A 22,556-nucleotide genomic window follows, 5' to 3' on the forward strand; every position below is an offset into this window, starting at 1 on the left:
TTTTAATATATTCTATTATTAAGAACTTGAATAATTTTAAAAAAAAAATATTTATATTTATTAAAATTCAATGATTTATAAAATGTGCTACCTTCAATGTGTATAAGTTATTTTGGTTCATTTAGACATTCTTTGTTTATAATTTGTCTTAATCGAATCAATTGATTATCGACTTAATTTTTTTAAGTATTTGAATTTGGTAGAAATCATACACTCTAAGTTTAACTTATTCTAAAGAATTGTTCATAAGATTAAACGCTAAATCAATGCTAAAATGAATCGAATTTGAAAATCTTTATTTACGTTAACAAAGACTTGCAAAAACATATCTGCCACATGAAGTTAATATGCTTCGTGTTGCTCATAAGTGAGTATTCAAGTCGAAATAAATGTGGTGTTAATTGTATAATATTATTGTGAAATTCAATTTATTTGAATTTATAGAAGTTTATAATAATTTGATCAGAAACAACATTAGGATAGTTCTTGTTCATACCTTGACCTAAAACATAAGTCAAACCCAATAAAATTAAAAGGGCCAATTAAGAAGAGTGACCTTATCCACTTATCCGACCTCTTAGAAGAGGTCGGAATAGACTGAAGCAGGCAGCTCATACTTATCTAAGTGAGTAACTGCTTCCGTAAATCTCTCCCCCACTTCTAGAAAGGAGACCTCAACAACCCCTAGATAAAAGGGACGGTTATCCACTAATAGTGGATCCACTTCAACGGTAGTTATTGGCACATCACCTATAAATACACTGACACTACCCCTCAGGTATCTCTAAATTCCAATACTCTAAAAACATGATTACCCCCTTGCTAACTTAGATATCGGAGTATCTTTGCAGGTACCACCCCATTCTTTCACATACATAATTCGGACGGAGGCTTCAGATCTAAAACAAGTCGGAGGCCACCATTTTTTAGCGCTTAAGCCTTACAAACAAGCCCAACCACCATCCGATTCTAGGTAAGCTCCGGAACAGTTCTCCATCTGATGATAAACATACAGATTTTTATATATTCTTAATTAAAAAAATGTTATTTATACATTTACATGAGTTATTATGTATTTTTTTATATTTTTATACTTATAAAGATCGAATACAAATCAACATCTCGTATTTAGATTTTGATCCTCTAAATTTTGAATTTTACTTTAGAGTATAAAATATGATCTATCACTATTTATTTCATAGGTGAGACCAAGAAAAAAATAAGAGAAAAAATATTCAATAATAAAAGATCTCACTTTATTTTAGAGAATCCAAATTCTTCTTATTCGATCTCTCTCTTCATCAAACACCAGTGGCGAAACCTAGAAGCCCAACATGGATCATGGTCTCCCTTCAAAAAAAAACTTTTAATTACATATGTGTGTTAAATTATTAACTATTTACTTCTAAATTTTCTTAATTTAATAAACAGTTTTAGTACAAATGTATATAGAAATTTTATCGATTATACTAATTTTTTAATGAGTGATTGAATAATTATTATATAAAATATAGAGTAAAGTATCGGTTTTTTCTCAACGTTTGGGATAAGTTCTAAAGTTGTCCCTAACGTTTCAATCGTGTCCTATTTAAGTCTCTAAGGTAGCGTTTGTTTTGAGATACTGAGACAGAGATTGGGAGACTGAGATTCAGTATCATGTTTGTTAATTCAGAGATTGGTACTAAAATTTCTATCTCTGTCTCCAAAATTTCAATATTTTAGTACCTCCAAAAAGTAGGGACACAGGGGACTAAAATTTTTAAAGATAAAAACTGAAACTTTAATAACATTTTATACCTAAAATACCTTCATTTCAATTAATTAATTCTAATTTTACCCTTTGTACAAATTAAATTAGAATTTCATTCTTGTTTCAATTTCTGTCTCCCACTTTGCACTAAACAGAATACTGAAATTTATTCCAATCTCTGTTTTTTAGTCTCTGTCTCTCAGTCTCAGTCTTTCTGTCTCTGTCTCTCCACCAAACGCTACCTAACGTTTTAAAATTGACTCAATGTTGTTCTGCCGTTAGAAATCCGTTAACAGAATTGACGGCGGGACAAAATTGAGACGATTTTGAAACATTAGGGACTTAAATTGGACGAAAACGTTGAGGACAAAAACGATACATAAAAATAAATTTTAGTTTTATCCTTCAATAATATCAATTTTTCACTATACATAGTATTCAATTATTTTTTAATCACATCTAAGTAAATTATACTTAATCATATTACTTTCATTCTAAATAAATTTGTTTTTGTTATAATTTTACACTTAAAGTTATAAGTTAATATAAAAATATAAAAAAATTTATTTGAAATGAAAGTAGTGTGATTAAATGTAATTTACTTAAATGTGATTAAAAAATAATTAAATATTATATACAGTAAAAAATTAAAATTATTGAAGGATAAAATTAAAATTTATTTCTATCTATCGTTTTTGTCCCCAACATTTTTGTTCTATTTAAGTATCTAACATTTTAAAATCGTCTCAATTTTGTCCCGCCGTCAATTCTGTTAACGGATCTCTAACGGCAGGATAACATTGAGCCAATTTTGAAATGTTAGGAAATTAAATACGACGATTGAAAACAACTTTAGGACTTACCCTAAACGTTGGAAACAAAAACAATACTTTACTCTAAAATATATTATTTTATTTTTGTCAATTTTTAAAATAAGATTAAGTACTCTTCTTTGTTTTATGTATGCAAAAAACATTTTAATTAAAATTGGATAAAAAATATATTTCATTAAAAGTTATCGAAAATATAATTTATTTTGTATTTTTAATGTGTTAAATACATAAAAAAATTTAATATTTTTATTATTATACGAATATAAAGTGCTCTTAGAATAAGTTCATTATAATAAAAAATTAAAACTAAAAATATTGTAGATTTAATATTAATTATAAGTAATACCAAAGTTTTAACTTTTTGTCATTTACTGCACCCTGGCTCTATGAAGACGCAGTCTAATAGCTTCGATCCTCCTCACCTTAGCTACCTATCCAAGCGGCTACTATTTTTAAGTATTTTTGTCTTTTCATCCACCGTTTCAAGGGTTCTTTTGTAATTCTCATGCTTGCTACAAGACAAACTATAAACCTGCTACTTAGCCGTACATGGCATAGCAATGTAACAGTAAAGTTGCCTGGCACTGTGGCACATGTGAAAGTCTTCCTATCGTATATCTTATTAAATCAGTCATCACAGTATCTATGTATCTATTTATTTGAGCCATTTAAATATTTTATAATATATTTCAATGGTGTGAATAACTGATGTACTAAACTTCCAGTACAGGAACCTGCCTCACTTAAAACGCTTCCTAATATATATTAGGGTGGTGTACCTTTTGGATAATGCAAAATGTTGCTAACAATATTAAAGAGTGGGAAGAAGTAGTCAAGCACGCACCCATTGGAAGTTGGTGCATCTGTATCTCAATATATATACATAGGCACGCATCCCTTCATTTTACAGAGAGCATAAAATAAATTTGAGGTTGCCACTACAACAACCTATGTCTACCATGTATATATCCCTAGCTCCGTGGGTCTAATTCATAATATATAGCATAGTTTATTTTTATAGTTCTTGACTTCTTGTGGCCTAATAATAAAAGTACCACCATTCGTTACCTAATTGTAACGAGATGTCAAACAAATAGATAATGGTTGATTTGAATGACAAATATTTGTTTCCCTTCGTTTTTAGTCTCAAGTTAGAAAGTAGAAGCTTAGGTAAATTTGGATAAAGGGGGCAATAGGGCTTAATTATTATGCCCCCAAGAAAAGTTGTAAAAGCATATTATGTATTCATAAATTTAGCAATATTCACGCTGTGTTTGAGTGGTTTTGGATTTGTTGGGAACAACTTTGCTTCCTTAAAACTCTAATCTCAAACGTTTTCATTGCCATTTTCAATGTGTATGTGTGTAATGTGAAGTTCTGATGTCAGATAACTTGACAAAATATTATGTCCATCACATACATATTCTAATTATGGTATTTGAAAATTATTAAATGTGTTCAATTGACATGTACAAAATGTAAACACTAATAAAAAATAGGATTAAATATGATTTTGGTCTCTAAGGTAGGGGTTGAAAATTTATTTCATCTCCAGCCTTTTTTTCGCTAAAAAATGGTCCTAAAGATTTAACTTAATTTTAAAATCGTATTTCAGATCAAAATATCCTTCTCCCTTCCCCTTCCCCCTTTCCCATAACAGCATTATCTCTTCATCTCTGCTTCTTTTTTCTTCGTCTTCATCAAAGCATCAGCAACAATAATAATAAAACAATGTAATAAACATAAAGAAAAAAAGTAGAAACAGAAGGAAAAAAAAAAACAGAAGCATCACTATCTCTTTCCAATAGGGCTGAACATGGATTGGATAATATCCACAGATCCGCGGTATTTATCTGCATCCGATCCGCAAATTGCGGATCTTATCCGATCCGCACTATAAGGGGATCGGATCGCGGATATTGCAACTGGATCCGCGGATCCAATCTGCGGATCCGCACACTTAATAAATAAATAAATAAATAATATATATAGCTAACTTAAAAAAAAAATCAAAAACCCTACTCTTAACCCTAAACATTTTAATACGGTGCTATACCCTCACTGTGATCTCTTTCACTCATCTCCCTCGCTATGCTCTTCTAACAATCGCACTTCTCAGACAAATCCATGTCTAATATGCTCATCAGTGACCATCACTGGCATTCACCTCTTCTTCATCCTCTCGCAATCACGTCGTCTCCTTGCTAGTCTCTTAGCTTTGTCACCTCGCCGTCTTCTCTTCTCTTCCTTGTCGCCCCACCTCTCCGTCTCTGTTCTCGCCTTCATCGTCTTCTGTTCTTGTCGGAGCTACCTGGTATCTTCCAACTTCTATGGTGTGAGTGGTGCTGGCTGGTGCAGCGTGGGGCTCCTCTGTCGTCGCCGCCTTCATCGTCTTCTCTTCTTGTCGGCGCTACCTAGTGCTATTGTGGAGTGCTTCGTTCATCAAGTGATTTTTTTGTTAATTTTTTATATGAAAATTGTTATATTGAAAAGAAAAAATCTTTTCTATTATGAGAATAAGGTGTTTCTGTTCATAAGTTTAATTTTTTTTGAAAAATAATTTTACTTCTTCAATTGTTAAAAGGTTTGAGTTGCTATTGTTATGATTTTATTTTTTTTATCAATTAGATATCAATGATCATATCTGACCCTTGAGTTGCTGCTGTAATGGTTTAATCTTTTGTTATTTTAAATATATATAGTTTTATTCCAAATTTGTGGATATATCCGATATCCGATATCCGATCCTATCCGCAAATATGCGGATCGGATCTGAGTGCGAAAAGTGCGGTAATTGGATTCAATCCTATTCGATGAAATTTGTGCGGATCGGATCGAAAATTTGAGCATATCCAATCCGTGTGCAGCCCTACTTTTCAAAGAACAACAACAAAAGAACCATAGAAGCAGAAGCAGAAGCATCACTGTCTCACTCCAAAGAACAACAGCAACAAAAGAAACAAAAGCAGAAACAAACAGAAACATCAACAACAACAATGAATAATAGAATCAGAATCAGAAGCAGAACTATAGAAGCAGATAGAATCAACAACAATAATAAAATCAGAATCAGAAATAATGTAATTAACAAAATCAACAAATAAAAAAATTCAACAAATCCAGGGAAAAATAACGCGAAGCAAAATGAATGCCTATCATCAGAAACAAAGCACAACAAGACACAGAGGAGAACAGTGAGGCGATGGGTAGAATGCTGGCGGCGCGACGCAAGCAGAGGAAGGCAGCTACCGCGGCGGCGCTAGCATGACCTCACGCGGCAATGACAGTGAGGCGAATCCAAGGTAACGGTGACGCCAGCGAACTGTTGTTGTACTTGTGCGACGATGGAGAGGAGCAGCAGTGGTGGTGGACGGTGGTTTCGGTGGTGATGCGAATCATAGCGGCGAGTGATTCCCCCTTCTCTTCCCCTTCCCCCTTCTTCTTCCCTACCCTCCACCCTCCGCGTTGTTTAGTTAGGGGTAATTTGGTAATAAAAATTAAAATTTTGGTAAAAATGACGATTTTAAAATTGGGACCATTTTTAAGCGAAAAAAAAGGCCGGAGACGAAATAAATTTTCAGCCCTTACCTTAGAGACCAAAATCGTACTTAACCCTAAAAAGTATTAGGGTAAGAATTACATCATATTTTAAATGAGAAATACTATCCATTTTTTAAAATGTTATCTTTACTCAACTTTTAAATCTTATAAAATAATTGAATTAGTTTTTTATGAAGTTATCTTCCTATTTTTCAGAAAACAATTTTTTCAATTTAATGTATTTAATTTTTATCTCTAAAATCTCTTTATTGAGTATAACTTCCTTCTTTTAAAATAAAGCTCATATCTTTTTTCTCTCTTTTTATTTTCTTTGTTATCTCCTCATTCTTCTCTTCATTCTCGTTAGTCTTATTTAGGGATGTCAAAATTTCCCAAAGCGCTGGAATTCCCGTGAAGACTGCCCCAAATGGACACTTGAAAGCGAAAAATTTTTTATAGGATAGAAACTAAAATTCTCTCGAGATAGGGGCGGGAATTCGAGCGGGGATTCCTGCCCCATCCCCGATAATTCCCCGAATTCTTGAATTTGCTTAAATACCCTTAATTTATTTTTAATATAGGGATTTTTTAGTAATTTCACCTATTGAAAATCCTAACCCTATCTTATTGAGTGTCTTCCCTTCTCTACTACTTCTCCATATTTACTGCGCCATCCCCAAGCCCTAACTCTCCAATCCCAAAAGTTCAAAATTCTCAGAGCTGTTTCCACAATCACAGCCATAGCACCATACCCCCTCGCCAGTCGCCACTGGCCACTACTCCTCCTCCTGTTCAGTGCTTAATGTTACCGCGTTGTCACCCTCACAGTTTCACCACGTCGTTCTCTCTCTTCAGGTGCGACGTCCTTCCCCTCTCCATTCTTGCGTCTGCGTGATTGCGTCCATTCTCGTCATTGTCACCGCATCCATTCTCCCCTCTCCGCCGTCACATCCCACTACTCTGCCCTCTCTTCGTTGCTCGTCGTCTACTGGAGCGCATCACTGTTGACGCTGTAGCAGTCACCGGTTGCCCTTCTTCCAATCCTCTTCCTCCTTCTCATCCACTTGACTTCAGGTTTTATTCTCTCTCCTTCTATGTATCTGAAGCAATTAGACATATAGGGTTTATAATTATGAAATAGTTAGGGTTTGATACTACTCTTCAGTATAATCTTTGTTATGTGTTTTTTGAATTCTGAATATTGAATAATATGCTCTATTATGTGTTCTTTTGTTGATTTATTGCAGTTTATAATTTATTTTTTTTTTTGTGTTTTTTGCCCTTTTTACTGATTTATTGTAGTTTAAAATCTTAATTTGCATATTCTCTGTTATTTATTCTTTTTATTGTTTTTTTTAAGAATGGAAGTTGTATTTTAAGATTTTGTTTAATGGACTATGATTTATTATGTTGTATTTCTAGACTTATAATCTTAGATAAAATATGTTTGTGTGTTTGTAATAATGTTTTGTAGTTTGTTTTTTGTTTCTTTTTTATTTTTTACTATCATTTTTATATAAATGTTTAATATAGAGAGACAGATAATGAAATCCTATAGAAAACACAAAAAACACGAAAAATAAAAATAGGAATAGGAATAATTATTTTTCTATAGCAGAGATCAAGACGGAGATAAAAATTAATTTTAGAAATGGGACGGAAAGCTGTTGAAACTGCTGTGTTCTGCGTCCATGATTGAATCAATTGTTGATTAGAAGAAGGGGATTGTAGAAGGTGAGAGAGACAGTTCAAGAGAGAGAGAAAAAATTGGGGGCAAAAATTGCCTTCAGTATTTTTCATTTTCTTTTCTTAACTCTTACAAATCTTGCTGTCTATATACATACATGTAAGTGAGAATAACTAATTTTACTAACCTAACTATGACAAACTAATCTCTATAATTAACAAGCTAATTATCCAACTAACATTCCTCCTTAAGTTGATAGTTATGCATATTGTCATAATATCAACTTGGAGTAAAAAAAAAACTACAATCTAACTATGACACCATCTAACTAACTAACATTCCCCTTCAAGTTGGAGAAATGGAGAATTCCATATCACTAACTTGCAATAAAGGAAGATGTCAATCATCAAGTAACAAAATCACTGGTACCATTCCCCCTCAATTGAGGAGCATACAAATCGAACAGGCCTAGCTTGCTAAAACAATTCTGAAAAGGACCAGGTGCTAAGGCCTTGGTGAAGATATCCGCTGTTTGATTTTTGCTTGAGAAATGTAGCAACTTAACTAACCCAGACACAGCTCTTTCTCGCACCACATGACAATCTACCTCAATGTGCTTAGTCCTTTCATGAAACACAGGATTCGCTGCAATATAAAGGGCAGACTGGTTATCACAATAAAAGGGAATGGGCTGAGTAATAGGAATATTAAGATCATGTAGAAGATAGGACAACCATTGAACCTCACACACACCACCTGCCATGGCTATATACTCGGCTTCTGAGGATGACCTCGCTACAGTAAGTTGCTTTTTACTCTTCCAAGAAACCAAAGCATCACCCAAAAAAAAGCAATACCCAGAAATTGACCTCCTGGTATCTGGACAAGATGCCCAGTCAGCATCAGTAAAGCCTTTCAGACAGAGGTCGGAAGAGGTAGGGAATATGAGGCCAGTAGCGGGGGCATTCTTGAGGTATTTCAACACACGAATCGCTGCTTGATAGTGGGATGTTGTGGGGCAGTCCAAACACTGACTTAACTTGCCAACTGCATAACAAATGTCTGGCCTTGTCGTGGTCAAATACACCAATCTCCCAACCAATCTGCAATATGCTGAAATGTCGTCATATGGAGGTGTAGCTGATCTGGATAGTTTTGATGTATACTCCATGGGAGTACTAACTGGTTTGGCATCACTCAAGCCATAGTCCTTCAACAAATAAGTGACATATTTTCTTTGACAAACAGAGATATCTTTGTTGCTCCTAGCTATTTCCAAGCCTAAGAAATATTTGAGATCACCTATGTCCTTGATGCTGAATGCTTTGTCTAGAGCCATCTTTGTTTTTCTTATTTCATCTTGGTCATCCCCTGTCAGTATTAAATCATCCACATAAACCAAAACAGCAGTAAACGACTTGGCAGATTGTTTAGTAAAGAGAGAGTAATCATTGATGGATTGTTTGTACCCCAAACTAACTAACATTGAAGTCAGTTTCACGTTCCATTGCCTGCTGGCTTGTTTTAAGCCATAGAGAGACTTTTTGAGTTTGCAGACTAGGTCCGGTCTTGGTAGATGAAGGCCTTTAGGGGGTCTCATATAAACCTCCTCATCCAGATCGCCATGTAAAAATGCCGTATTGACAATCTATTGATGGAACTTGGCAATCTATTGATCAAATGGATAGCATGGGCAACGGCAAAGTCCCAATAGCAATTAGGGACAGCAGAGTGGAATAGAATGGATCGAGCTACCTGCAGTATGTGCTGGTGCTTACGTTCTACTATTCCATTCTGTTGTAGAGTTGCCACGCATGACCTTTGATGCAATATGCCTTTGGCTTCATAAAAGTCATGCATTAAGAACTCCTTGCCATTGTCAGACCGAATGCACTTTATAGTCTTGTGAATTTGATTTTCAATGAGGGTTACAAGGTTTTTAATCAGTCTTTCTGTCTCAGATTTTAATTTCATAAAAAATATCCAAGTGTATCTGCTGTAGTTATCTACTATAGTGAGAAAATACTTGTTACCATCAGTAGAAAGAATATTCAAAGGACCCTAGATATCAATGTGTATAATGTCAAACACTGCATTAGATTTGCTATGACTAGTAGAAAAAGAGAGCCTCTTTTGTTTGGCAAATTGACAAGAATCACACGGCTTTGCAGCCACAATTTTATTAAAGTTTGAACTAGAAATTGAAGGAAACGAATCATGTAAGAGTTGCAATTTATTAAAAGGAACATGGCCCAATCTGAGGTGCCACAGTTCAGTGTTGTGCATCGTGGTGTCATGTGAGCTGCATTGAAGTGTATTATGTATGGTGGTGCTAGTGTTCAGTGTATACAAGCCATTAGAGTAATCAGTTGCTCCAATCATCTTCCATGTTGGAAGGTCCTGTATCTCACAACCAAATTTGTTGAAAACAAATTGGCAGTCAAGTGATGCAATGAGTTGTGAAACAGAAATTAAATTGTATACAAAAGATGGAATGTATAAGACATTTGTAAGGTATAAAGATTTTGAGAAAATGACATGACCCACAATAGATGCAATGATGATTTGGTTGTTTGGTAATCTAACTTTATTGGTTTGATTTTATGGTACGAATCAAATGCATCTAACTTATATGTCACATGTATGGTGGCTCCAGTGTCGATGACCCAGGAGTCATTGTACTGTGAACAAATGGACATGACAGCATAGTGATGCTCACCAGGAGTGGTGTTATTGGCTGAAGCAACTTGATTCATATTATGATTGACCTTGGCTCCATGATGCTGCAAAAGGGCCAGTAGTGCATCTTTTTGCTCTGAAGTAAACTTCGCATGTGAAGATTCCCCCTGATTCTCATACAAGCTAATTGGTTCACCGTAATCATCATCCTCAGCAGTGAGATTATTGATTTGGTTCTGTTTCTTAAGATGTGGAGGCATTCCATGCTTGCGGTAGCAAGTGTCGATGAGATGTCCAGTTTTACCACATTAGGCACAGAGCTTAGAACTTCCTCTGCCACCTAGACTGCGTCCTCGACCGCCTCTCCCGCGTCCTCTGCCTCGAGACTGAAAAGTGTGTGATGAAGCAGTGCTCAACAAAGGGCTCAGCTCAGCAATGTCAGTGCCCAAGAGTTGCCGTTCCTATTGCAGCATCATTGAATAGGCAGAATCAATGGAGAAAAGAGGGTTCATGAGCATAATGTTTGATCGAGCACTTCCAAATTGTTCATTGAGGCCCCTCAAGAATCGTACCACAAAAGTATCCTTTTGATAATTGCTAACCGTGTCAAAGACACAGGTGCATTTCGGTGTGCAGTTGCACTGTGGGAGGGGTCTGAAAGTTTTCAAATCTTTCCAAATTCCTTTGAGTTTGGTGAAATAATGAGTGACAGACAGATCACCTTGCTTGATTGAGAATAACTTCTCTTGGAGCCCAGCAATCTTGAAGACATCCCCTTGATAAAATCGATTCTTGAGTTCTTGCCATAAATCCTTGGCTATACTATTTTCCATTACACTTTGAGCAATGTCACTGCTTAGAGAAAGTATTGCAACGATCCTAAGCCTCAAACAACGGGTCATCTATGGGTGGCTTCAGGAGAGTACCATCAATAAAGGCCAATTTGTTCTTTGATTTAAGCACTAACAACATATAGTGCGACCAACTGTGATAATTCTGATGATCAAGAACCCTAGAAATCAAGGGGTTACCTGGACTGTCCGCTGGATGCAAATAATAGGGACTAGCCAAATCGAGATAAGGGCTCACAGTTGATTTCGTCGACGTGGATTGCATACTAGTGATTTGTGCCATAATTTGGGCCAAAAGTTGGAGATCGATGCTTCCAAGATTCGGGGTGTGGTTGGAATCCATTGGAGTAGGAATTGAAATCTTTGATCAATGAATCTAGTAAATGACCGATTCAGAATCTTCTTCCCTTAATCCCGTTGATCGGAGTTCTCACCACAGTAATATCACAAGATCGTGGAGTGAGAAACTCTCATCAAACTCTATAGTGTAGGTTTAAGGAAAGAGAAGAAATCAAGAGGTGGGAGTACAAAAGGGAGAAGAAATGAAGGATTCAATCCATGGAACGCTCACCGCACCATGTTAAAACTGCTGTGTTCTGCGTCCATGATTAAATCAATTGTTGATTAGAAGAAGAAGGGGATTATAGAAGGTGAGATAGACAGTTCGAGAAAGAGAAAAAATTGAAAGCAAAAAGTGCCTTCAGTATTTTTTATTTTCTTTTCTTAACTCTTACAAATCTTACTGTCACATATATATACATACATGTAAGTAGGGGTGCACAAGACCCGGTCCGGCCCGAAGACCCGGACCGGACCCGATGATTTCGGGGTTAATTTGGCCCGGTTTCGTTATGGTCTGGTCAGACCCGAGGTTTCAATAGATGGCTCCGGTTATTTATTAAATCGGGTTCGGGCCAAGCCTCGGGTCACCCGGGTCCGGCCCGTTGGACCCGTGTAGTTGTTTGCTACTTAATATTTTGTTGTTATAGGTTGATATGACACTATAAATTATTATTATTATGTTAATCTTGTGTTGGTTGTTAACTTTGTTTTAATTGTCTTTTGAACTTTGAATGTTTAATGTGTAATTGATATAATTATTATTATGAAACTTTAAATTATTATTATTAGATTCTAAATTATTATTATGCGAATGTTGCATTGTTATGAAATAATTATTTTTCAAAATTTAGAGGTTCAAAAGATGTAGAATCTAATTTTTGGTGATGTCGTGATATAGTTGATCAAGACCCGGGTTTCACCCGGTTTAGACCCGGCTTAAGTGTGGCCCGAAAGTAACACGATTTCATCGGGTAAAGGTCTCATAAATAGACCCGGTCATTATTTAGAGTCGGGTTCGGGTCACGGCGAACCCGGCTTCACCCGGCCCCATGTGCACCCCTACATGTAAGTGAGAATAACTAATTTTACTAATCTGACTATGACAAACTAATATCTATAATTAACAAGCTAATTATCCAACTAACAAAAGCAAAAAAGTATCCCCATCCCAAACCCACCCTATTGACATCCCTAGTCTTGCTCTTGCTCATTGAAAATTCAAAAACATGTACATAGAAGTTGGAGAGCACTTCCTAATATATAATATTAATTTTGTCACTGAATTCACGGTGATATATTTTAATTTTGTTTGTTGATGCAGGTCTTAATAGATGTGTTAAGTGGTAAGAACTCAATGCTTATATGGACGACTATTTGAGGCCTGATATCAAGAGGGGCAAGTTTTTTTAAGAGAAGCAATCGATTCTTCGTCTTCATTTCATTTTTGGAATTGGATGTATTTATAATTTATTTTATGTGTTATTATATAATTTTAGATGTGTAGTTAAAATAGTCACAAAAAAAAAAAAAAAGATGTGTGGTTAAAATTTGATGTAATATTTTAATTGTGTTTAAAGCCGTTCAAAATAACAAAAATACGATTTGTACATTAAAATTAGTCGCTAAAATTAATCACTAATATATTTGTGTATAAATATATATGTAATTTAATTTATTTTTAATATATATTTATATTCTAACATATATTTTATACCAGTAACTAACTTTGATGACTGATTTTAATATACCATAAATATAATAATTTCAAAACACATAAAAAAATAAATAAATATAAAGCCCATCTAAAACAATATAATAATACACAAATTTTTTTTAAAATACATCCGAAATCGTCTAAAAATTTATCTAAAATAAATATCATTAAACATCTAATCCACATAAAAAAGTTCTTTATTTAAAAAAATTATTTGCTTTTTGTTTTTGTTTTTCTTCCTTCCCAATTCGCAGATTTAAAGACGTCATATACCTTTTACAAAACTCTTCCTTGTTTTTGTTTTCCCTGCTTTCCAGATTAAATGATTTAGAATTTTTTTAATTTTTAAAAGTTATAATTTTATAAATTTTAAATTTAATTTAAAATGATTGTTTTTTTAAATTTTGAAATTGATTTTTTTTTTAAATACTAGAGAAAGAAAGAACATCAAATTTATATGCAGTTATTGTGATATATATTTGAAAATTTTGCAAAAAAAAAAAGACTGAAAAATGAAAGGGTTTAATGGATTCATAATTGTATTGATTTTTTTTTTTTTTTGGGTAATTGAGGGAAATTGTATTGATTTTAAATATAATAAAATGAGTTCAGTGTGTGTTGGTAAGACGACATATAGAATGTTTTTAGAAACATTTTCCATTAATGATTAGCTAATCCTATATTCTTTTCCCCTTTTGTTTAGATAATTTACGTGTTTTTTTTTTTTTTCGGATTGCGCTCATGTGTAGTAGACAGAAACAAATATAAAGAATTAATCCCAGTATTTCTAGAAAACAAAATTGTGTTTTGTTAAGAATAATTTGAATTTTGGTAGGAGAGAATACAAATAGCGATTATGACAAGTTTTTAATTCGTAATTAAGAAATATTATGTAAATAAATTATTTTTTTAATAAGTTAACTAAGTTTTTTTTTATGTCTCTCCTTTTTTTTAACTAAAAATTTCGAGTTATTAATTTTTATAATCTTAGACAAAGTCTAACTTAATTGAACTTAGTTATTAAAATGAGTTTTTTTTTTGTGACTGAGTTATCAAAATGAGTTGATTGCGTGGTATCACGAGTTAAATCTCAATTTAGTCCCTGAAATTTAGTTTGATGTTCAGAATGACCCTCAAAATTTTGTTGGCCCCAATTAGAACCCCCAAATTTACAATTGTGGCTCCAGCTTGCCCCTGCGATCATCTCCGTCACGGGAATGCTGATCTAGCGCAATTGCATGACATGACGGACAGTACTTAAACGACGACGTATTGGTTTCACGCCCAAACCCTTTGAAAACCAATGCACCGTGGTTTAAGTAGTGTCCACTGTGTCATGCAATTGCATCAAATAGCATTCTGGTGACGGAGATGATCGAAGGGGCAAGTTGGAGCCACAAATTCTAATTTGGGCCAACGAAATTATGGAAGTCATTTTAAGCATCGGGCTAAATTTCAGAGACCAAATTGAGATTTAACTCTGGTATCACCGTTTTGAATTTATCCCTAATTTAATTTTCAATAAACCACTATAAATATCTTTAAAAATTAATTAAAAAGTATAAAAATGAAAATGATAAGAATGTTGAAAGAAATTAATAAACGTAACAAAAATTCTATTACTTAAAGCATATATAAATGAAATTAAAATCTGATCAAACCTACCATTTGAAAGAATTTGAAAATAAAAAAATTTTAAAAGATTAACAAAAACTTAAGAAATCTTATTTTTCAAGTAATAAAATTCATAATTGAAATCTAACTATATAAAGTCTTTCTCTCGCTCCAAAACTAGTGAACACATGTTTATTTTCAACTTTCTGCTCAAATGAAAACTAATTTTACCATGAAAAATTAGCTTTGAATTAACATGTACATTTTTGCATTCAACATTCACTTTATCATCTTTGAATTTTAGTGGTACCACCTATTTTAATATCTAAATTCTTCTAACATGAAGAAGAGAAGAGAACCAGTAAGAAGAGAGAGAATCTTATCCACAACCACCAAAACCAACAAATATAATTAAATCCTTACCTTTAAAGTTTGAACCATAACACAACACAATCAGAAACCATAATATCATCATGGCTACTTTGTTCTCAGTGTGTTCGGGTTCATCTGCTTTTCTGTCTCCATGCACTTCACACACCAGGTGCTTGTCTCTTTTACCCAAAGGATCACCACTTCTTCACCACATCAAGAAACCTTTTTCTGTGAAATCCCTTTCTTCTTTGGAAACTCAAGAAGTATCATCAGTATCAGTGTCACCAGCAGTTACCACCTTCTGGCAATGGCTTAAGGAAGAAGGTGTTATCTCTTCAAAGACACCAGTGAAACCTGGTGTGGTCCCTGAAGGCCTTGGACTTGTTGCAACCAAAGACATATCAAGAAACGAGGTTGTTCTTCAGGTTCCAAAGAGGTTTTGGATTAACCCAGATGCAGTTGCTGCTTCTGAGATTGGGAATGTGTGTAGTGGTCTCAAGCCATGGCTTTCTGTTGCTTTGTTCCTCATTAGGGAGAGGTCAAGGGATGATTCACTTTGGAAGCACTACTTCCCTGTTCTGCCAAAAGAAACTGATTCTACTATATACTGGTGGGTTTCTTTTGTTTTGTTTTGTTTTTTTTTTTTTTTAATTTCTAGTGATACAATGGTTGGTGAGAATTTGGTAAATATGGACATTGGTTGATTGAGTTGTTAATTGGTTATTCCAGTGCAGGTCAGAGGAGGAGCTCTCAGAGATTCAAGGTTGGTGATCTTATTTTGACACACACATCATTTAATGGTTAACAATAGATAGTTTTGATATTAAATAAATGTGATAATACATTGTTTAATGCAAGTGCATAGAACTTTTTGATATGTATGTGTGCAATGTTATATTATATGCCTGTGTGTGTAAATGTTATTAGATAGGCTGTAATCAGGATTAGGCCTATTGGGAGTTATTCATGGGTTAGTTATTTGTTAGGTCTATAAACTAATGAATTTCCCCCAATGTAAACAACAAGTGTTGAATAATGAATTTGTGTATATAAACTTATAAAGTAATAGGTCTATCACAGACCTAATTGAAGTAATATGCATGTGTAGGTACTCAACTTCTGAACACAACATTGGGTGTGAAAGAGTATGTGCAGAATGAAATTATGAGACTGCAAGAAGAAATCATACTCCCTAACAAGAAGCTTTTTCCTTTTCCTATAACACTGGATGACTTCTTCTGGGCATTTGGAATTCTCAGATCAAGGGCATTTTCTAGACTTCGCAATGAAAATTTGGTTGTTATTCCACTAGCAGACTTGGTAAGGTTCATTTCCTCTCATGCATCCTGCAGTAGTATGCACCATTCACTTCTTCTACTGCAATAACTGTAGATCATAGAGGAGACTAATATAGACATATAAACTGCATGGTATTCCTATGAAGATATTACAATCTTGTGCAGAAAAAATTGATATTTTCCAAATTAAATTTCTGGATCAGATAAACCACAGTGCAAGAGTAACTACAGAAGATCATGCTTATGAAGTTAAAGGAGCTGCAGGCCTTTTCTCTTGGGATTACTTATTTTCCCTAAGAAGCCCCCTTTCTGTCAAGGCTGGGGAACAGGTGAAGGCTTTTACCTTCTGTTTCTTCTTGTTTTTTGGTCTAATTATACACAACATTATATTAAAATGATGAACATTAACTCCATCATAGGGGTTTCCACCAAGAGTTATCCAGCTCTGCATGTCAAATTGCTGTGAACTATACGCATTAGTGCTAATTTTTTGGTGCCAATTCCAATTTCATCTCCATTCTTGATAATGTGAATTGCAATCATACTATAGTTAAACATAACAATGGAAGAAACTCCTCACTGCAGATATATATCCAATATGATTTGAACAAAAGCAACGCCGAGTTGGCTCTGGACTATGGCTTCATCGAACCAAATTCTGACCGTAATGCATATACCTTGACACTTGGAATACCCGAGTCCGACCCTTTCTATGATGACAAACTAGACATTGCAGAGACCAATGGTTTTGGTGAGACAGCATACTTTGACATATTCTACAACCAACCACTTCCACCAGGGATGATTCCATACCTGAGACTTGTAGCTCTAGGAGGTACTGATGCTTTCCTACTGGAAGCGCTATTCAGAAACACTGTCTGGAGTCATCTAGAATTGCCAGTGAGCCGTGACAATGAGGAACTTTTATGCAGGGTTGTTAGAGAGGCCTGCAAATCTGCTCTTGCTGGTTATCATACAACCATTGAAGAGGTATATGATTTTATATTCTAATTTGAGATAAACTCATACACATTAAAGGGTTTCACTTTAGTTTATAGGTAGGTATTCATCAAAACAAAAATGAGGTTCAGTAAATATAAGCATATAAACAAATCTCTACTGAGCAGGTTCATTATTAAATTGGTATATATATATATATACACATTTTTTTTTAATTTTGGAGCTTTTGAGCTCAAGAAATAACTAAAAGTCTAAAACACAAGCATTTGAATGGCAGGATAACAAGTTAAAGGAAGCAAAATTAGATTCAAGACTTGCAATAGCAGTCGGAATAAGAGAAGGGGAGAAGAAAGTTCTGCAACAAATTGATGAGGTCTTCAAGGAGAAAGAATCGGAACTGGACCAGTTAGAGTATTACCAAGAAAGGAGGCTCAAGGACCTTGGCCTCTGCGGCGAAAGTGGTGATATACTAGGGGACCTTGAGAAGTTCATGTAATCTTGCAGGAAGCGCCCCCTTAGGGACACTACTATACATTTCCAGAGGACAATGAAACAGAACATTTGGTAGATGGAATCTTTCAAGACAAGTCCATGCCATGCACTCAATCAATCTTTAAAGGGTCTTAATCAATTTTTTTACTAGGTTTATTACATTTACAACCCATTACTTGAATGCTGCTTGCAAAGAGGATAATGTAACGCTTGAATTACACTTCTATACCGGTTATAAATATAGTCAAGATGGTAATGAGAATGAACTTTACAATGCTTGATGTGAGTCTGTGGTTGGAGTAAAAAAATGAAGGGAAAAGATCAAGATACAGCTTTTGCAAAACCTCAATAGAATTAGAAGCTAATACTTTCTTCCTTTTTTTTCTCCTCTTTCTTTTCCGTGCTTTCCTACAAAATCATGTGTACATAATAAAATTTCTAAGACAGTATGCCAGTGATATGGATTCTTCAACACAGAACTTGAGGAACTTGTGTGAATGTGCAAATTTTTTAAATTCATTTGTCAAAGTTCAAATTCATAGTTGTGCAGCTGGCATTCCTACATCTGGCGGCCTGTACTCATCTGACTTCACTGGAGTTGCGTGGGCCAAACAGGTCATTGCATTTTGTCCCCTCACAGAGGCACTCTTGAGGGTTGGCATAGAAGTAATCTTCCTCCTTTGGCTTGTCTGACACCCGACGACGAAATGGCTGCCCCATTCTGTTTTCATGAACCTGTCTCACTGCATCTGAAAACTCATCAAATGGAAGGGTTCCATTTTGATGCAAATCAAGCAACTCTACAAGCTTCTTCCGATCCAATAAGATGGATTTTTTAAAACCCAAATACCTGAAGGATAATTTAATAGTGAGTTTTCTGTAGATATTCATCAAGGTTGTGCTTTTGCCTTCTATATGAAATCAAATTGTGATTAGCAAAAATATGTGCACATACCTGCGATGGCCTTCAACAAGTTTTGCCATGTTCCCATCATAGGTAGGAATGAAGGCGTTACTGGCTACTGAAACCATAAAATCCAAAGCTGCCATCTGTGATGAATGATTTTGGAACTGCCACAACTCATCATGGGCCAGCATCATTTCTTTTTTTAACTAAAATGAAGCAGAAAATCATACCACAAACAGAAATTATGATTACCACATGAAAACAAGTCATTGTGCATTGCTGAAAATGAAATTTTACTTCAAAAATATGTTGTTGAATCTGCCATATAAATATCAGCGATATAACTTGTAAATGGACAGTTTTACATAACCCCACATATCCACCTAGCCCCGGCAAGAATCATTCAGCACTCTTCAGAATGTTATTTTACTAAATACATAAAATGTGGAAAATCCAGCAAATAAACAGAAAAGAGGGGGGGGGGGGGTATATGGTGATGAACTCACAATTTTTGGAAATGCAGCTCTCAGTTGTGCAAGTCTATGCTCGCCACCATAGATCTCACCAGCAGCAATGTAGATCTGCATGTCTCTATCAAAACCTAAGGCTTGGAGAACTAAGGCTGTCTCCTCTGGTGTTAAGGGACATTGACCCTGCAATCTCCTCTCTTCAGACACTATCTCCTTTTCTCTCCACCAAGGGAATGCATACCTGAATTACACGAGCAAGATAATTTTATATTGAATCGATATCTAATTTGACAAGTGGGATAAAGCTTTGTAGTTGTTGCTGGATCTTTAATTTGACAAATTATCAGCTCTAGAGTAGTAGCTTTCATTGCTGTTTCCTTAATGCTTTATTTGGTCAAAGGTGAAGGTACCTAGGGTACAAAAGTGAATACACAAAATCCACTATATAATTCTAGAACCAAAGAATCAAACTCTCCTCAAACTGGGCAGTGCCTTCACCAGCTCATTGACTAGCAATTAGGATTCTCTAACCCAATAAAACATTATTTCTCATTTTCGCATAATTAACTAATTAGAATTTTACAAGACTGAAAAAGGAAAAGAATTTGATTGTAGTTTAGCTACAATAGAGGAAAACTAAAAGTTTTCTTGATCCATAACTTCCCTAGTAAATGTCAGATATAAAGCACCTATATCCTCTGTCAAAAACTAGACATAATAAAGTATATTTCCAGCCAAACACCAAACATAAGATACCTCATCCTCTTGAGCTCCTCGGCTTCCTCATGACTGCAACCATGAGTACAGCCTGAGAAAGCCAACATGTCCATCTCATATCTCAGATGCAATGCCACAAAAGGTCCCTTCTCACGAAGAATCCGAATCAATTTCTGCCCCAAAGTCTCAATTTCAGGAGTGAATTTAAGAGCCTGGAAATTAACACGACACCTAAGTTTTTGTAGATCCAATGGCAGACCATTGTTTGCTAGGCGTGCGTCTGTTTTGTTGAAGTGTACCACCTTATGCTTGCTAAAGTGTGGCAGAATCTGCAGTGTGGTGTTGGTAGCATTGAACCCGATTCAATATATCTACTAGAAAGTAAGGAGATACGATAATGTATAAAGAACATTAATTATTTTACTTCCACCAATATCATTAATACATGTACTTTTAGCTTAAATGCAGCTAAATAGAATATGCAGACCATGACCCGAAAAAAAAAATGCAGACCTGCTCCAAGTAATATTTTTCATTGGACCAGCTAATAGGAGCCATCTTAAGGGTGGAATATCCATTTTTAGTATTAAACTTCTTCGGCACTCTTTTCACTATTCGAACTTCATCTCTAAGAGACCCGATGAAATGTGTGACATCAAATATGTCTTCAAAATTACTGCAAAAAGAAAACTACAAAACTTTAAAATGTCAATCGTCAAGGTACCCAACTTAAATGATACTCACAATTTTATTAAAGAAAGGACATACCTAGGGTCTGCCCAAAAAGATTTCTTATCTAGCTCTGGAACAACCAATGTGAGATTCAAAAGTCGAGCAATTGTTACCATGTCACAAATCTGAAATGGAAAACTTTCTAATGAAGATTTAATGTTGTTATAGAAGGAACAAAAAAAAAATGGAAGAATGGAAATACAAACCGCTGCACGCATTTGATTTAAGCCCCCATTGCAGGACACTCTTAGAAATCCATTACTTGTATAATTTCCTACATGATTTCAGGTTATACAGCTTCAATATGTACCAAAATTTGAAAGTTAAACAGAAGAAAGACACAAACAACGAAGTATATCCTATCCACCAAACCTACCTATTTACAAGTGTTGTTTCAGACTACTTACATTCATTGACATGATTCTTTTAACAACTAACAGTATAATATTAAAAATCAAAACATGGAGCAACATCATGTTTCATTCAAGCCCATCTGTAATAATTAGTAAAAATTGGGGTCTGGCAAACAAAACTCATAAGTCAAAAGCACTTAACATAAAGCATAATAATAATAATAATAAACTAAAACTACTAACTTGCAGGTGGATAAGGTGGAGGGGCTTGAGCAACAGTGGTTTCTGCTAAGAAAGGACGCTGATTAGTGTGATATATTCGACTTGTAATTCCAGAAATGAAATTGGAACGCCACAGTTCAGTGACTGTAAGTAGCTGAATGAGGCATGTCCAAATCACAATGCTTGAACACACTCGAATGAACCAAACCCGCAAACGTGTCCTCGCTATCACAGGTGCTTGAAGCTTATCGCACCTCACCTGAACACCCTCCGATCTAACCTCCATTTCTCTGCCACAAACCACCTCATTGCCGCTCCTTCATCACCATAACCTTCACACACTTTTTACCACAGAGGAAAAAAAAATCTTTTTAATTAAAAAAAAACTCAATTAAAGCACAGTGCATTGAAAAGTAGTGACCTAATGAATTACCTCGGAGGAAAACACCTTTGGAGGAATCAAAATCGACCCAGAGAGGGATTTGAAATGGATGACGATGGGTGAGGGTCAAAATTGGATCTTGGTTTCAGCTGAGTGTGAAGCTCTTTGAGGGAACAAAGCAGCGAAAAGGGTGTTATGGAGAAAGCTGACAGAAAGAGGGCGGAAAAGGACGCAGATCCAAGGTGTGAAGAGAGTGAAGAGAAAGAATCAAATCTGAACAACCAAACACAGAAGCCTCATGCATTTGGATTCACTTTTTCTGGGAGAAAAGGAAAAATAAATATTTATTTTTTAAATCTCTTTTGTTTTTGTTTTTGTTTTTTATATTGATAGTTTAAAAGCAAATTATGGTTATATATTTTTAGAACTAGGAAAAAAAAACGGTCGTTAATAATAACGCCAATAAAAATTTCTTTCATGATTTGAAGATAAGTTGAATAATTTTTAAAAAAAAAATAAAGATACATGTAATTAAGTCCAATAGTCCATATGTTAAAAATTAGGAATAAAAAAAATCTATAAGAGAAACCGATAGAATTAATACTCATCCTAATTCCTAAAATTTGAAATCATATTTAAAT

General features: G+C 34.8%; 3 protein-coding genes across 3 annotated transcripts; 1 reads left to right on the forward strand and 2 right to left on the reverse strand.

The window, feature by feature from the left end:
- Window positions 1–10,950: 10,950 nt before the first annotated feature.
- On the reverse strand, window positions 10,951–11,391 carry LOC140183640 (uncharacterized). The gene has a single exon (XM_072232104.1). It carries the CDS (start codon window positions 11,389–11,391, stop codon window positions 10,951–10,953), a length of 441 nt encoding a protein of 146 aa, XP_072088205.1.
- Window positions 11,392–13,826: 2,435 nt separating this feature from the next.
- LOC112734120 (ribulose-1,5 bisphosphate carboxylase/oxygenase large subunit N-methyltransferase, chloroplastic) lies at window positions 13,827–18,406 on the forward strand. Its single transcript, XM_025783327.3, has 6 exons — window positions 13,827–15,992; window positions 16,117–16,145; window positions 16,491–16,702; window positions 16,884–17,009; window positions 17,266–17,670; window positions 17,918–18,406. The coding sequence occupies exons 1-6, from the start codon at window positions 15,484–15,486 to the stop codon at window positions 18,134–18,136; spliced, it is 1,500 nt and encodes a 499-aa protein (XP_025639112.1). The 5' UTR covers window positions 13,827–15,483; the 3' UTR covers window positions 18,137–18,406.
- Window positions 18,332–22,306, reverse strand: LOC112734119 (rhamnogalacturonan I rhamnosyltransferase 1). Its single transcript, XM_025783326.3, has 9 exons — window positions 21,967–22,306; window positions 21,555–21,874; window positions 21,165–21,232; window positions 20,995–21,083; window positions 20,740–20,902; window positions 20,266–20,555; window positions 19,546–19,750; window positions 19,088–19,245; window positions 18,332–18,982 (listed from the first exon to the last, which is right to left on the reverse strand). The coding sequence occupies exons 2-9, from the start codon at window positions 21,817–21,819 to the stop codon at window positions 18,712–18,714; spliced, it is 1,509 nt and encodes a 502-aa protein (XP_025639111.1). The 5' UTR covers window positions 21,820–21,874; window positions 21,967–22,306; the 3' UTR covers window positions 18,332–18,711.
- Between the last annotated feature and the right edge of the window lie 250 nt (window positions 22,307–22,556).

The sequence above is a fragment of the Arachis hypogaea genome, chromosome 3, assembly GCF_003086295.3.
Source record: "Arachis hypogaea cultivar Tifrunner chromosome 3, arahy.Tifrunner.gnm2.J5K5, whole genome shotgun sequence".
NCBI lineage: Eukaryota > Viridiplantae > Streptophyta > Magnoliopsida > Fabales > Fabaceae > Arachis > Arachis hypogaea.